At 41.8% G+C, this 15,614-nt stretch overlaps 1 protein-coding gene across 2 annotated transcripts; it reads left to right on the top strand.

Annotated features, from left to right (window-relative positions):
- The first annotated feature begins 1,458 nt into the window (after positions 1–1,458).
- LOC147260336 (uncharacterized) lies at positions 1,459–7,721 on the top strand. 2 transcript variants are annotated; one of them, XR_015116287.1, is made up of 3 exons: positions 1,459–1,569; positions 5,793–5,897; positions 7,483–7,721. XR_015116287.1 is itself a non-coding variant. In XM_086205417.1 (3 exons), the coding sequence occupies exons 1-3, from the start codon at positions 3,683–3,685 to the stop codon at positions 7,649–7,651; spliced, it is 336 nt and encodes a 111-aa protein (XP_086061543.1). In that variant the 5' UTR covers positions 3,614–3,682; the 3' UTR covers positions 7,652–7,721. The 2 variants fall into 2 exon arrangements, 1 of the variants encoding a protein (XP_086061543.1); XM_086205417.1 differs by lacking the exon at positions 1,459–1,569 and adding an exon at positions 3,614–3,744.
- Positions 7,722–15,614: the final 7,893 nt, after the last annotated feature.

Here is a 15,614-nt window from a genome sequence, read left to right on the forward strand (position 1 = left end):
ATGGCTGTCTTGTGGGGTCAACCCCTCCCCATCGGGTTCCAGCAAAGATTCTGCCTTTGCTGGCTCCCCCTCGTGCTGCAGCTCCTCTCTCAAGTCATGTCGAGAGACTGACTGTGAGTTTTTCCATCTTGGTACGGAGACAAACATGTTTTTTGCCTTAGCCATGAATACTTTCAGCATGGCAATAGCTTGACTGAGCATACGGTTCAGTCTGTTGGGACGGATGGATGCACTGGCGTGGCTCCTTGGAGGCAGCAGCACTCACACTCTCTGTGACCTCCTGACTAACCAGCCTGGCCAGCCTCTCTGAAATCTTAGACTTTTGGTTTTCTACACCCAGAACCTGAGCAAAGCTCTCAGGCAGCGTGTCACGCAGGCTAGCCTGCTCATCTGTAATTGTGGTGGGCATTTCCTGCACGGTCACTGACACAGATGACACTACATTCATCAGCAGCTCTGCCACCAAACATTTTGTGGCATCACCTGGTTTACCAGATGCCAACAGCAGCTTTTGCTGCCCTGACATTCTTCCAAAGAAGAACTTGATCAATGAAAGAACGCAAAGACCGATGATGACTGGAGCCTATCCTAGCAACCTTCAGGCGAGAAGGTCTCATGACAAGCCTTGAAATTTGCCGGCTTCCATTTTTTCTGTCTCAACCGAGCCACTGCGGCTAGTGATATCTGAGTAAAGTATTAATCATAGACATTAATGTATGAATGACTATGGTATTGAAGATCGCACTACAAACACACATTGCCAATATAACACAAATTCTGCCTGTCAATATCTGTACGATGAAGTAAAATTAATCAAATTAGCAGTCTACAAAGTTCGCCATTAAGCTTGATGAACGGAGGGAAATGTATCATTTATGTATTTTTGTCATCCCTTCTTTTGAAAACTTCAGTCCTCTGTAACATGAACGCTGTCGTTAATGTCATTGTCAATTTTGCACACAATAAATATCACAGATTTCCAACATCTGAGGTCTAGTGAGTTTTTATTTCACCCGTCAATCATGACGACAATGAGCTCATGTCGTCATTGCAAAAAAATGATCACATACATCGCACCTGTGTCTGAACTGTTTGCAAGCAGATGCCACAACAATGGAGTGCTGTATGCATATTTTAGAAAAAGATGGTCCTGTAACCCCGTTTACATACAAAGGATGGAGGAAATTTATTTCTGCAGTCTTTTTGTGAAAAGACCTTGGGACTAGAGAAGCTATTGTGGCAGAAGAGGGTGCTGAGATTTAACCTATCAACCAAGGTTTGTTGTCATACTATATGATCAATGGTTTGTTGTCATACTATATGATCAATGTGTTATGTGGATGACTTTAACTTGCCAAGAGTCTGACAATGGAAATTAGCTCTGACTAAATGTGGCCATTGTCTTTTGAAAGAAGTTACTAACTGTGAACTTTAAACTTCAGGAACCTGCTAGCAAGCAGTGGCTATCACAGAGACGCTACAGCCACTTTACAAATGTAACAAACATAAAACGAGCCTGGAGAAGATATGAAAAGGCACCTTTATTTCAGAAAGAGGCTGAACAAGAGGGTAAGAAAGAGGGAAGAAAAGAATCTCATGTCAATGTAAATCTTAAACTTCAGCTGTTAATCTGTGAAGGAAAAGAATAGAAATCAGCATCAAACCACAGAAACATTATGCATATTACATTTGAGAACCAAACTGTTTTTAACTTGTATGACATAAGCTTTCCAGAATTATGTGTGTGTGTGTGGGGGGGGGGGGGGGGGGGGTGGGGGCACATATTAACTGTCTTGCTGGATGTTTCCCCTTGAGCCCCCAGCAGCAAACACATTTCCCACATCAAATAATTTGGTTTGATTATTTATTACTTTTTTTTTCTGCCAAATTCAGTTGCTCCCATTTCTAAAACAATTTCAGGCTGCAGTCCACAGAAGGGACTTGAGCCTTGATTGTCAGCCTGATATTCCCGCCCCAGAATGTCATGGCTGGAAGATGGCAGGAAGTTTCTTAGAAGTGGACTGGATGACACTTCCCCAAGCTCCAGAGGATTCTTGAACTGGTGCACCGCTCTTGTGAAATAACGAACTGTGTTAAGGGGAGATGCACCTGCAACATACATGAACTGCCATGCACAAACCTGTGCCAATGCACAAACTGTGGCAATAAGTCATTTGAAGATGACAAAGGGTTCCAGGGTCGGCATGAGACGCTCACCCTTTCATCAGCCAGTACTGTGTTCAAGAACACATGGAGAAAATAAGAGTACTGTTCTTGTTCATGATATTTGTTCCTGTAAATATGCTCCTAAGCATGAATAGTAAGATATTAGAATAAAACAAACTCACCATCAGTGTATGTCTTGAACACCATTTTTCATTGTCCAGCATGGGGGGTATTCCCAAGTGGAAATATTGTTAGGGTGTTAGTGCTAAATTAAAATTTCACCTAATTGATATTGCTCTAAGCTAGTTAAAAAACAACTTACACTTAGACAGCGAGGTCCATTTTGTATCTAATGAAGTCATTATTAGATTACCTATTCAAATATAATTAATTAAATTATATATTACAATATACAATTACCCAGTATGCTCAACAGCATATCAGGGTATAAGCTTACTTAACTGTTGCAATTTGCTGATACCCCAGTTTACCAGAGAGGACCTTTTCACTTTTCACTGGTATTTCCTGTGGTTTCCCATGGATGTATCACTGTCTCCATGTCTATGCTACTTCACTGTGGCGTGTCCACCAGCAAAGCAGCAGCTGTTCTTCGCATATCTACAACTGATTGGCTGAATAATGTCATGTGATTTGTAGCGCCGCATGCCATTGGCTCAACTGACACAGTAAGCTGCGGCATTTGCCTGCATATGTAATGAACCCATCCATCCATTATTGTGAGGGTTTCCTCACACAGGCCACACATTGGGCTCCACTGGCTGATTACCTGAGCAGTGTCAGGTGTGAGACATAATTGCCCTTGATGTGGCCCAGGTGTGGCAAACCTATATCTAGCCCTTGGCTCCTCTGCTCGGTGCTGACTCATTGTCTCACTGAGCGTGAAGGAGAAAGCACTGTTCAGTCTTCTGTAGGTGTTAGAAACAGGGGAATCCACAGGAGCTCCACATTGAACCTCTCTGTGTGATTCCACTGTCTTTTGGGGTTTTGTTTTGGTTCTGCCTTTTGTGGAGTGGCCTTGTAGGTCTTTTTGGTTTTGTTGTCTTTGGGCAAGTAGCTGTAGCTGGGAAGCTACAGTCCTCTTTGTTTTGGGAGTCTAGTTTGGGTTTCAGCTGCTTGGCAGCAGTGGTTTATTTTTTCCCATTTTGTAGTCCACTAGTGACCTGGTTAACCCTCTGGGTTAACTTTAGGACTTCTGGGTCCGCGACTGTGTCCCATTTTTCCCCCCTTCCTGACAATGGTCTTCCGCTTATTCCTGTTAAGGGTCACGGGGGGGCTGGAGACTATCCCAGTGGCTACGGGCGAGAGGCGGGGTTCACCCTGGACAGATCGCCAGTCCATCGCAGGGCCAACATACAGAGACAAACAACCATTCACACTCACGTTCATATCTATGGACAATTTAAAGTATCCAATTCGCCTCGTCCAATTGTGTGTCTTTCGACAGTGGGAAGAAGCCAGAGTACCTGGAGAGAACCCACACAGGCACAGGGAGAACATGCAGACTCCACACAAAGATCCCGTGCCCGAGCCGGGACTCGAACCTGCAAACTTCTTGCTGTGAGGCCACAGTGCTGACCACTGCACCACCATGCAGCCAACTTTAAACTATGATTATGAAAAAATGTGCAAGAATTACGAATGCCAACAAAGGAAATCTGTTTGAGAAAAAAAAATTATCTTTGAAATATGAAAGATCAGGGTCCTCCCTCACTGGGGATCATTATTTTCAAGAACTAAAAGGTGGGGTGTGGGATTTGTTGATATTAACGCGCTGAATTTCAGATAAGCCAATCAGCGCATTGTATCTGCGCCAGGATACATTTTGTTTCCAACTTTAGACGTTGAAGTCCACAGTCTTCATCGGAGGAACTTCTTCAGAGGTCTGGACATAGTAATTTTCCTCAGCCCGAAGTTGGACTCATCTTCAGTTGCCAGTTCAGTTAATAAATAATCGTAAGATAAAAGCTTGTTGAATTAACTTTATGTTTATACAGCTTATCCGAGGTTGCATTACAGACCGCTAACGTTAACATTGAGTTAATGTCCCGATTGCTTTAAAGTTACGGCTCGCTAACTTCTTTAATACATGTTAGACACGTTTAAGAGACGGAGTCTATTGTAAGTAACCATTTCATTTGTTTGAGGGCTTTGGAAAAATGTAGTGCGAGTTTAATGTTACCCGACCCGGTGGGCTAAAACAGGATCAGTCTATGTGCTGAGGCCTCTGGTTTTAAGCGTGATGCTTATTGTGGCTCTTACCTCAGCGTAAGATGTATCTTTGTAACATTGGTGGAGAAAAAGTTAAGTCTGTAAAAGCTTGTTTTGCATTGTAAACTGCACCGCATGAACCCGACGTATTTTTAAATCTGTAATAAATAAGTTTTAAGCAGGTATTTTCAGGATAGACAGCTTTAAAGTCGCACTTCTGTCGATGCCACAATAATACACTGACTGTTAGCAAACCGAGGGTGTGACCTTAACGACATTAAAATGCACCGTGTTACTGTGAACGCAATTGTGAGGGAACTAAACTGTTGGTTGCTCCCCCAAAGTAGCACATAACTGAAGGATGCCGGGTGCTCAGTGAGAGGATGCAAAATCTGTTCAAACTATATTTTTACTTTCATGTGTCTAAAAAGCGCTGACATTGGTCGGAAAATGTGATTTATACATCAAACCAAGATACACACTGTTAAGAGTCCCACTGCAAGTGCTGTCATACAGGAACCTGCAGGTGGCTCAGATGCTGAAAACACTGTAGGGGATGAGTCTACTTTCAGCGATCTGTATCTGAGAAATGTATGTTTTACATGAAACTACATGGACAGCATCTTCTTCCAGTAGTTACAATTCAAAACATTGTTGAAGAAATGCAGAATATACATGAATTGGGACAGACATATACTTTGAATTGACTAAACTTGCTTCTAAAAGATATGTCAATTTCAGATCAACACATAAAAATCATTGACACAATTAAACAATCTGACCTGTTTACAACTTGCCATACAGAGCCCATTAGAACTGCTCACTCTAGAAACCGGTGCTTTAAAGACACTAAAGAATTATGTGGAGCCCAAAAAAAATCTTGCTGGGCAGAAATGAGAACAGGACAGAGAGGTGTGCCTCTTATACTCCTGTGCTAAAATCTTGAAAGGGCATACATAGTCTGGGTTTTGGCAGAGCAGTGGCTCCGAATGTTTCCAAAACACGTTCTCTCTGACAGTTGTCTTGGTAAGGTGTTTATGTCACGCACATTTTTTCAGGAAAATCCAAGTTGTCTCAAGCTGGTTTTATACCAGGACGCATTCGAATTTGTGAATGCATTAGAATGCCCCCCCCCCCCCCCAAACGTTGATTGCAGCTGGTTTTGTTGCGTAGAGAAAAAGATTACTGGTCATTCCAAGGTTTTCTCTGAACTGCTTACTGATCTGAAAGAACTGGAGGAAAATGGGATAGCACTGGGAGATGAACATGGAAAGGGACCTCTCTCCTGCATTGCTGGAGACAACCTGGGCTCTCATACCATTGGTGTTGTCACAGAAAATCTCAGTTTATCTGAGTATTTCTGCAGATATTGTCTGATTTCTCAAACTGAATTTCAGGGCGATCCTAACATCTGTTGACTGGAGTGGACTCCAGAAACATTCCGATCCGCCATTGAACAGCTGGAGACAGGATGCTCCACAAGTACAAGGGATAAAGTTCAGGTCAGTAGTTAATACTCTTAAAAACTTTGATGTTTGTTCACCTGGCATGCCCCCCTGTCTGGGTCATGACATCATCTTTGAGGGTGCATTGTTATGCCACAATCGGCGCCGACAACGTGATGTCCTCCTTCTATTGGCTGAAGCCACAACAGTATGTAGAGTTTATTTGTGTGATCTATTTAGGAAAACATTTTGGAGACAAGTGATTTTATTTTGTCAAACCCGTGTCCACACAGAATTTCAGACTTGTCCCCGTGTCAACAGACTCTCACCACGGCTGCTCACAGACATTTTTACCAATGAAATGAGTGCGGCAAGTGTCCACAGACGCATACTCAAAATCTTGGCCGATTTGAGTACATCATCGGAATACTTTTGTACAGTCATTTTTAGCATACTATCCATACTTTTTTCCATTTTGAGTTGAGTATACTCAAAATTTCAAGTACGTGGTATGGAAGTATGCGATTTTGGACACACCAAATGTGTCTCAAAAAAGCATAAAATATGGCAACTGGACTAACCTCGTGTGAGTAGAGGACGTTTCGCCTCTCATCCAAGGGCCTTCTTCAGTTCTGAATCCTGGTGGGTAATATCAGCTATATATCTACCAGGAGGGTGGTGGCAAAAAACAAAAAACAACTGGTCGTACGACCCGAAACCAATGACTCGTCAGGTGTTAGTGAGAGTCGTTGGCCTGGCTGGGCTGTCGTTACCTCTCCTAGCCCTCTCGGGAGGGTCGTTGGGGTCACCTGGCTGCAGGTGAGAACGACGGCTGCTCCCCCTTGGGAGGGATCTAAGCACAGCATTGTAAGTGGGAGACAAGTGATGTCTGAGGCCTCCTCCTCTATTCAAAGATGGCCGTTCTAGTTTGACATGAATGGCTTCCTTCTCACCTCTCTCAAACCACCTGTCTTCTCTGGCTAGAACGTGTACCTTGTGGTCATCAAAGGCGTGCCCCTTCTCCTTGAGATGGAGGTGGACCGCTGAGTCCTGGCCGGTGGTGGTGGCCCCTCTGTGTTGTGCCATGCGTTTGTGTAGTGGCAGCTTAGTTTCCCCAATGTACAAGTCAGAGCACTCCTCATTGCACTGCACTGAATACACTACGTTGCTTTGTTTCTCCCTCTGAATTTTGTCCTTGGGATGCACAAGCTCCTGCCTCAGAGTGTTGCTGGGATTGAAATGTACTGAGATCTGGTGGGTGTTAAAGATCCTCCTGAGTTTCTCTGAGGCTCCTGCCACATAGGGGATGACAATATTGTTTCTCTTCCTGTGGCCCTCGTCTTTCTTATCTCCCCTGGGCTTTGTAGCTGTTTTGATAAAAGTACTAAAACTACACTGATTGACATGTGGCCTTTATCATATTACATAAACAATGGATACCAGATTGCCCCATTGAAGCACAGTCTCTTGTCACTCTAACTCAGTAGGCCAGATGCTAAACTTTCTCTTGTGTGTCGTGACAGATATGGCTGAATCACTGAAGATTAGCAATGCCAATGCAAGCAACTTTGCAGCCCTACTATCTAGAAATGTATCAATAATTTTGTTAAATTATTTCAAATCTCTTGTTGTACATTTCCAGACTCACACCCCAACTCCAGCCCAGCATGTTCCTCTCCAGTGCCTCTCCTTTCCTTTCCCTCTTTGGCCACTCTCTCACCAGCATCTACATCATCACCCTCAGGAAGCAGTTGTCAAATTGCATCAAACTGGATAGACAATTTTCAGATGCCTTGGCAGAAGCTTCTTGAAGTGTTTTTACAGAGTTTGGAAAAACAGAAAAGGCCAAGTGCTCAACTACGGCGCGAAATGAAAAGGACTGTGGTCTCTGAGATGATGAAGAGTTGAAAGGCTCCAACCAGGCACAACACCACAGATATAGCAAAAGGAATGGTGGCCAAGTGTCCCAAGTCTCTTTGAGATGTAATTGAATGTGATGTTATTGGACTTGGATATCATTCCCTGGCAAAGCAACTCCAGTCAAGAGTTGAAACTCAAATGACCTGACACACCAAAGATGCAGAAATGCAAAGCAGCATCAGATGATGACACCCATGAAATATCTGCTGCACAAAGAGCAAGTGTTCAAGACACGTATGGCTGTGTCAGCTGGATGCCAAAACATTTGCCACTCCCTGAGACTGAGGAGAGTCAGCTAGAAAAAAAGGAAAAATTAAAGATGTTTGAAGAAATTAACTGCAATTAAGATTTTGTGAGAGACTTAATCAAGTCCACCTATTTCAGCAGCAGAAAGTGATCAATAATGGTGCAAGCATCTAGAAATTAAGCAAGGAATGGCCATTTTTGTTTAAAGAAGTTGGTAAGGCAGCACACTTCCTGGAACTGACTGGCATGCGTTTGATTGAGTCCTTCCTTGCCAATGTGGATGCGAAGGGGGGACGTCTCTTAAACTTCTTCAAACGTGTTGATGCACATGAGCACGAACAAGTTCTGGATGCTCTTCTTAAGCTTCAAACTGAAAGTGGTCAGTCCACTGGTTGCTCAGAAGCGGTCATACAGGTGGTGCTTATTTTGATGAGGAGGTAGAGCATCTTTTCCATTTGGTTGAGAAGACAACCCTTACTGAGGAGGTTCAAAAGGAGAATGTGCCACCAACACCCTGTCTTATTGTGTGTGGTAAGTGAACTGAACCAAACCTGCAAGCTTTCTCTGCCAATATTCTCAGAACCACTTGTCTCTTGGCTTGTTTACTTTCATGTTAGCGTGTAGCCCACTTTTATACAGTGGTTAACATTTTACCTGATAACAAGTTCTGCCAATAGTAGATTGTATGACTCTTTTCCAATATTAAAATAGGGTGTCCCCCCTTGATCCGCTAACTGCCTGTCCCCTGAATACACTTTGAAAAGTCTGGTCTCTAGAGACAACACAAGGTTCCTTAACGGCAAACAAACACATTGCAAAAGATTTGCACATAAACATAAACCACATTCCAGCCAATCACCGACAAGATGTTTGGGGATGGGGGCGTTAGTGCACGTGTGCACATTGGGGAATAAGCAGAGTCAATTGTGTAGCATAGTAGCTATGTCACTCATTAGCCATTATTCAATGTAATAGTTTGTTATTCCTAGCTTATTTTGTACTGTAGGTCCTAGCTAGCACTAGCATCAGTTCCAGGAAGGACAAATTCTACAAATCTAATGTCTTTCGCATAAGCTCATAAAATAATTTTCAATAAATCAGTGGTAACTCATAACCTAACAAAATAAATTTAAATATTTCAGCTGTAACTCATTATGTAATATCAAAGATATTGTACAAAGACTTAGAATATAAATTTACTCACTGATCAGTTGGTGTTTGCTCATTCATCTTAGTGACATTAGCGCAAACAGGTCAACGTTCCATTTAAGTGCACATTCATGACATTTACAGAAACACAGGGGGAGGGCGAGCTTGCTCTGTTTTTGTTTATTTACAATCAACGTCAACAGAAGTGACGTAAGGTACCAACACTTAGTGCACCTTCAATGTCAAGCAACGCCATGTTTACCTTTCAAACCAAGTTTGAGGTGGTCCTAACAATCTATGAGCTCTCTTAACCTGTTTGAAACAGACAACTTATGAGTTGATTGATGCTAATGTTGACACAAGTTAACTTTGCTATAATATACAAAGTTTCATGTCACAGCTGTGAATCATTTTTTTTGGGTCACAGCAAACTGCCATTTGCTTAATTTCCAAACATTTCAGTGTAAAGGGAAATAAAAACGAACATGTAACATGAATGAAACAAGACCCATCAGTGCTCATGTTTCATGTGTTAACTGAAAGCGGACATAGCAAAATAACTTGTAATGATCTGAAGAAGCGATGAGAAATAAAGTTTCTTCAAGGAAACTGAAACAGTCCAGTGACGACCACACAGCCATTAAGAGACACCGGGACCTGGATGACTGAGAATCTTCACGAACAATTACTAACCCTCCCTTATGAAACTAAAATTTTCTATAGATGGGCTAATGAATACAATCGTTAAATTTTTCACTTTGTGAAGTGTAACTTCTTTATCTAGATTAAACGTGACATGAAAGTGTTGCATTGGGATGCGAGGGCTGCTCATCTCTGATTGCGGATTTAAGCAAAAAAGTCTGAGTTTACCTTGGCGACTTTCTAGTGTCACTAACTGTCATTTCAAAAGTACCTTGCCCTTCAGGACCTTTCTAAAATGATCTAGATACAGTGAGTAATTAATCAGATCAACAAACATAGAAATTCTCATTTCAGCATTTTCAGCATGCATATGTCACCATGATTGCTTATTTGGGGGCCATATTTTTTCTAAGAACTCCACTCAAGAAGTAAGGCATTGAATCTGTCTGCTTACATGGGATCAACTCCGTAGACTTCAGCTGTCGACACTTCCCTCTCAGGCCCAAAGGAAGTGAATATTTTTTCTGCTTGTGAATGCTCTTCCTCAAGGATCATTCTTTATACACCTAATTTATGATGGAAGACAAGCAAAGCAGAACTATATTTGACCACAGCAGCAGGCTTCTGAGACATGCTACCTGAGAAGTTCAGGAAGTTGTTCCACATGCAAACCACAAAAGTCATTAACATCATGGACATTGTTGGATATAAGAGAATCGGCGCAATAATCATCCCTAAGGAAATATGGTTTGAAGGGTAGACGGACTAAATCTTATCCTCTGTTATTGTCAAAGTTTTACCCTGAACAGCAAAGCTGGGTTATAAGGTGAGCAGCTGAGTAACACATGTTTAAGGACCTCCTGCCATTTCCCAAAGACCCTTTTGATAAATTTCATGCAGGTGGAGAAGTTTATAGTGCACTGGTATGTACAAATGTGCACTGTATGACATTTTACAGAGTGAACATAAACTTGGTGTTTACCCTGACCTCTCTTTGTGTTCAAGCCCTAGAGTGTTTGGTTCAAATAATGCTTATATGTCATTTTTCTTGTCCTTTGTTAGGATTGCTGCTTTCATCTCTGTACATCAGTTGTTCATTTTCATGGCGAAGATATAAGTTTTCACTTGAAAGGGAGAAAGTTCAGTGTCTTGTTCTCTTGGGGCTCTAATGGCACAGAGACTTCTTTCCAACAAGTCAGAATATTTTAAGCCTCACTGGTTCTCATTGATGAGTGGCAGTGTAAATCCTATCATGGCGACACTAAATACCTCTTCGTTGTCATGCAGGAAATAGAAGGTCCTGTTTCAGTGTTAATATTCTTCACTGTGGTGAGTATTGAATGCAGAAGTGAGTTTGTGGGTCTTTGCTGTGGGAGACAAAATTAGAAACTTCTGTTCATTTAATGATGTGTTTTGCATGTGTCTTTTCCGTATAATGTGACATGAAATATTGCACTTTTCAGAAATGTGACAGGTTCAGTTATACAGTATATAAACTGAAACACCCGCTTCAGTAAAATGCACTGGAAAAGTTAAAAAAAAAAAAAACCCTAATCAAACGAATTAATTCGACAAAGTAGTGGAATGTAATTCTAAGGGAACGAAAGGACCATAATCCATTAGAACCAAAAACATGCCATGAACAATGTCAGTCAGTACAGTGAAGATTGGTTAGATTCATGCTGTGATAATAGGTGTTATAAACAGGAATGTGTGTGACCCACTGCGAAGTCTGGTCCAACGTGCCCCCTCATAAATCCATCCATCCATCCATTCATTCATTGTCTTCCGCTTATTCCTATTAAGGGTCATGGGGGGGGGGGGGCTGGAGCCTATTCCAGCAGCTACGGGTGAGAGGCAGGGTTCACCCTGGACAGGTCACCAGTCCATAAAGGGCCAACACATAGAGACAAACAACCATTCACACTCACAGTCACACCTACGGTCAATTTAGAGTATCAATCAGCCTCGTCCCCAATTGCGTGTCTTTGGACGGCAGGAAGAAGCCAGAGTACCTGGAGAGAACCCATGCAGGCACGGGGAGAACATGCACACTCCACACAGAAAGACCCCTGCTGCGTCCAAATTGCCAAGTGGCAACCTACGTCCTACTGCTACGACCTACCGCTACAGCCTACTCCTACAACCTAAACGCGGCGGCACCATTCAGACACCCTAGAAAATTGGTGGTGAAGCATGACCTCTGCTGGCAGAGCACAGATACCGCAAATAGGTAGACAGCACCAATGAAAGCCCCCACCTGCTGGTCTGGCTGTTGTACTGCACTCCACTGTCAGCGCACCTTTCATTCCATCTCTATTACTAAGCACATTAACACACCTGTAAAGTTGTGTTCACACATTGCGTTTGGTGTGAACACACCTTAAGTCGTCAACAATGACTATAAATGTTCATGTTGCATAAGAATGGGAGACTGTTGGTGGTGCAAACTTGGCTTGCGCATCCACAAGTTTTTAGAGAACAAAGAAGAAGTCCATGGTGCATTGTGGACCACAGGTAGCTCCAAAGGCTGCACCTTAACCGACAATGTGGGCGTGTTCAGGCTGGAATTTAGGTTGTGAAGTAGGTCGCTACTCGCGCCAGTTGTGGTTTCGGACAGCCTACGACCCAACTCTGCGACCTACGACCCGACCTACATGGCAATTTGGACGCAGCACCTGTGCCCGAACCCGGAACCTTCTTGCTGTGAGGCAACAGTGCTAACCACTGCAACTCAGGCTATTTGGATACTCTAAATACTCTACTCTAAATTGACCGTAGCTATGACTGTGTGTGAATGGTTGTCTCTACGTGTTGGCCCTGCGATGGACTGGCGACCTGTCCAGGTTAGCCATAGCTGAAGCCGCTGGGATAGGCTACAGCCCCCCCCCCCCCCCCCCCCGCGACCCTTAACAGGAATAAGCGGAAGACAATGGATGGATGGATTTTAGGAAGCGGCCATCTGTAGAACTTGTGGGTCTTAGCTTCCTTAGATTTGGGTCAGTGTGTTCTCTGGGCAGGGAAGTCCAGAGTAGCACAACTTTGCACTTCTGAGGACTTGGTCATTAAAATAATAAAAGCATTGTTATTCATCTCTTTTGGCTCAACACTTAATTTGTATTCCTATATATACAATACACTATGACATAGTTGATTACTGCCTTGTACAATCCCATTTCAATGGATCGTAAGTATTCCTTTACGTAGTAATGGTCACTTCAATTTTTTTTTTCTGTTGGATTTACACTGTTTTCAACGCTAAACTGCTTTGTAGAATTTCTTCTCTTATGTTTATTAAGTCTGTGCCTCACACTCCAACACATTTAGAGGGCAGTATTGCCAGAGAGTTGGGATATCATCAATATTATAAGACTCTAATTACAATTCAGCAAACATTAAAACTGTCAGTTACACTTACATACCTACTTTTTCAGGAAATATTGTTGAAAACAATCATTTAACCTCATCATATTCCAACAAATATTTATTTGCAGATATTTTGGTCTATTTTTATACTGTTAGTGGAAACAATTTCATGATTGTGGAGTGTACATATTTTCTAGCTAAAGTGAAAAGATTAATCTCTGTTTTCTTTTCTAAATCTACAATATCTTTAAGTTTCCTTTTTCAGCCCTAATAACGGGCACACACCTTGCTTTTTTTTTTTCAAGACATTCTTTGGTTCCAATGTGACATTTGTGATTTGTAATGCATATTATCACTATATGGAGACACCGACATACCATCCTGAAACTGGAATCACTCTCACCCTGTGATCGACTTGATCAAAGGCAGGTTGGCTGCCTCCCCAAAGACAGACTTACAGGTGATGTATTGGATGAGTCCAGTGTCCATACTGGACTTCAGAGGTGATATCCTCCCATGTCACAAAGCTTCCCCATAAAACACTTTCATGTAGCTCTGTCAAGAAACAGAAATGTCCTGTAAAATTCTACAGGAGGAGTGAAGTGTGTGTGTGTGTGTGTGTTTGTGTGTAACACTTTTTCAAGTCAATACATGAGAAGCTGCTGCGCCTAATTTAATATCAAGTATAAAGAGCCAACCCTTAGGTGTCTATCACCTTATAAAGATGCACCCGTCCACCTTTTTTCTAGTCTGATCTGTTACTGACACAATTCATACACCAAATACCAATTCTGATTCCCATACCAGAGCTCTCTTTTCTTTCACAGTACCATGATTATTATTTTTGTTGGCAGGATATTTAAAGTTGTACCATGAGGCTGCACAACACGCTTCCTTTATACTAAACAGCATTAAATTATTATTATCATCATGATGATTATTATCATTATCTGGATTAAAAAACTCATGAACAACAGCATAAACAGGCTCTTTAAACAGCACAGTCAACAATAAGAAATGGAAACCAGTTTCTTCACACTGTATTGTACAGGAAACAAAATGTGTTGATGTATAAACAGCGAGAATAGCACAGCCTGTGTTGACTAAACAGGGCCAAAGTTTCACTGTCGCAACAGGTTTTGTCAGACCAAGTCCAAGGTTAAAGCTTGTAGGGTCCAGCAGGTTTCCACTGACATATAACATGTTATTTAGATAACATAGAGGATGAAAAGCTGGAATAATTACAATCTAATCAAAAGGTGTTGATTGGGTGAAAGCTACGTGCCCTGACAATGTGTTATTTCTGTGTGGATTAGTTGCACACATTTGTAAACCTCATTTTTAATATGTAGATAAAAAATTTGTGACGTTCCGTGCATTTTCTCAGTATGAATCACTGGAGGCATCACCAATTTCATGACTCTGTTTCCTGTTTCAAACTTCCAGTCAGTTTATGGAGAGCCTCCCTTCAGTCTGAGAGCAGCAGACCGCACCTTGTGCACAGAGACGTCTCATTATGACGTGCATGCAGCTGTCTTTGTAGTATATCTTGTCACAGTGAAGGATGGATTTAATAATCTGTCCTCAAAGCAGAAGTCAAATTCCAGACTAGAGCTTCCTGTGTCTGTGTGGACCGAGTGGGACCCTTTTCCTGGTCCATCAAAGTCGGCTCATCTGGAGCTGATGCCGCTCATGTGTGAAATAGAAAGTACACACATATGAGTCCCAGCTAGCAGGGAACCATCTCACAACATTGGACAACATTCCCAACAAGTTCTGAATAAATCTTGAAAAAAAAATATATTTCTGTACATCTTAAAGATGTTTATTCTTTCAAACATTGACTGTTTGATTAGGCAATGATTTCTCACCAAATGAATTACCTTTGATGGAAGCATTAACTGAAAATTGTAGATTGTGAAGATTTAATCCCTAAACACAATTTGAATTTTAAAAGATATTTAAAACATTATATAACTTTTTTTAAATTTCATTTTTAGAAAACATTCACCACAATGTTGACACAAAGCTCTTGTACAATATTTCTAAAAATAAAAAATAAAAATTAAAAATTTGAAAGTTGGTAATGTTACATGAACACACTTTTAAATTTGAAAGAGTTCATCTTCTTCTGTTCTTGTCCAGGGAACACAAAGTTGCACGAATCAACATTCGCCCTCAAAAATATGGCATCTGTGGGCCACTGGACAGAGCGTGCTCATTAGGTATCCTCCACGTGCAGCAGGAAACTCCATATATTTGAATTGTGGAAAGCTTTACCTGACAGCTTTGAGCACAGTGAGAACTTGTTTCATTTATGTAAAAGTAAAGTCATACAGCTTTAATAGGTTCATCAAAATGTCACAGCAGTGTTTTGACTCAGTGGTAAAAGACATTAACTGCTCTAAACATAGATGGTCTATGTGCTCAGGGAACGTCTAATAATGGGAG

The sequence above is a fragment of the Aulostomus chinensis genome, chromosome 6 (genome assembly GCF_037954235.1).
Source record: "Aulostomus chinensis isolate RoL2024-O1b breed Wild chromosome 6, RoL_Achi_v1.0, whole genome shotgun sequence".
In the NCBI taxonomy this organism is placed as follows: Eukaryota; Metazoa; Chordata; class Actinopteri; order Syngnathiformes; family Aulostomidae; genus Aulostomus; species Aulostomus chinensis.

What these genes read in the sequence shown, in the direction of transcription:
- LOC147260336 (XM_086205417.1), top strand. Translation starts at nt 3,683, where the DNA reads ATGCAGACTCCACACAAAGATCCCGTGCCCGAGCCGGGACTCGAACCT. An exon ending in GAACCTGCAAACTTCTTGCT is followed by an intron (nt 3,745 to 5,792) that starts GTGAGGCCACAG and finishes ACTGAATTTCAG; the next exon opens with GGCGATCCTAACATCTGTTG. An exon ending in GTACAAGGGATAAAGTTCAG is followed by an intron (nt 5,898 to 7,482) that starts GTCAGTAGTTAA and finishes GTACATTTCCAG; the next exon opens with ACTCACACCCCAACTCCAGC.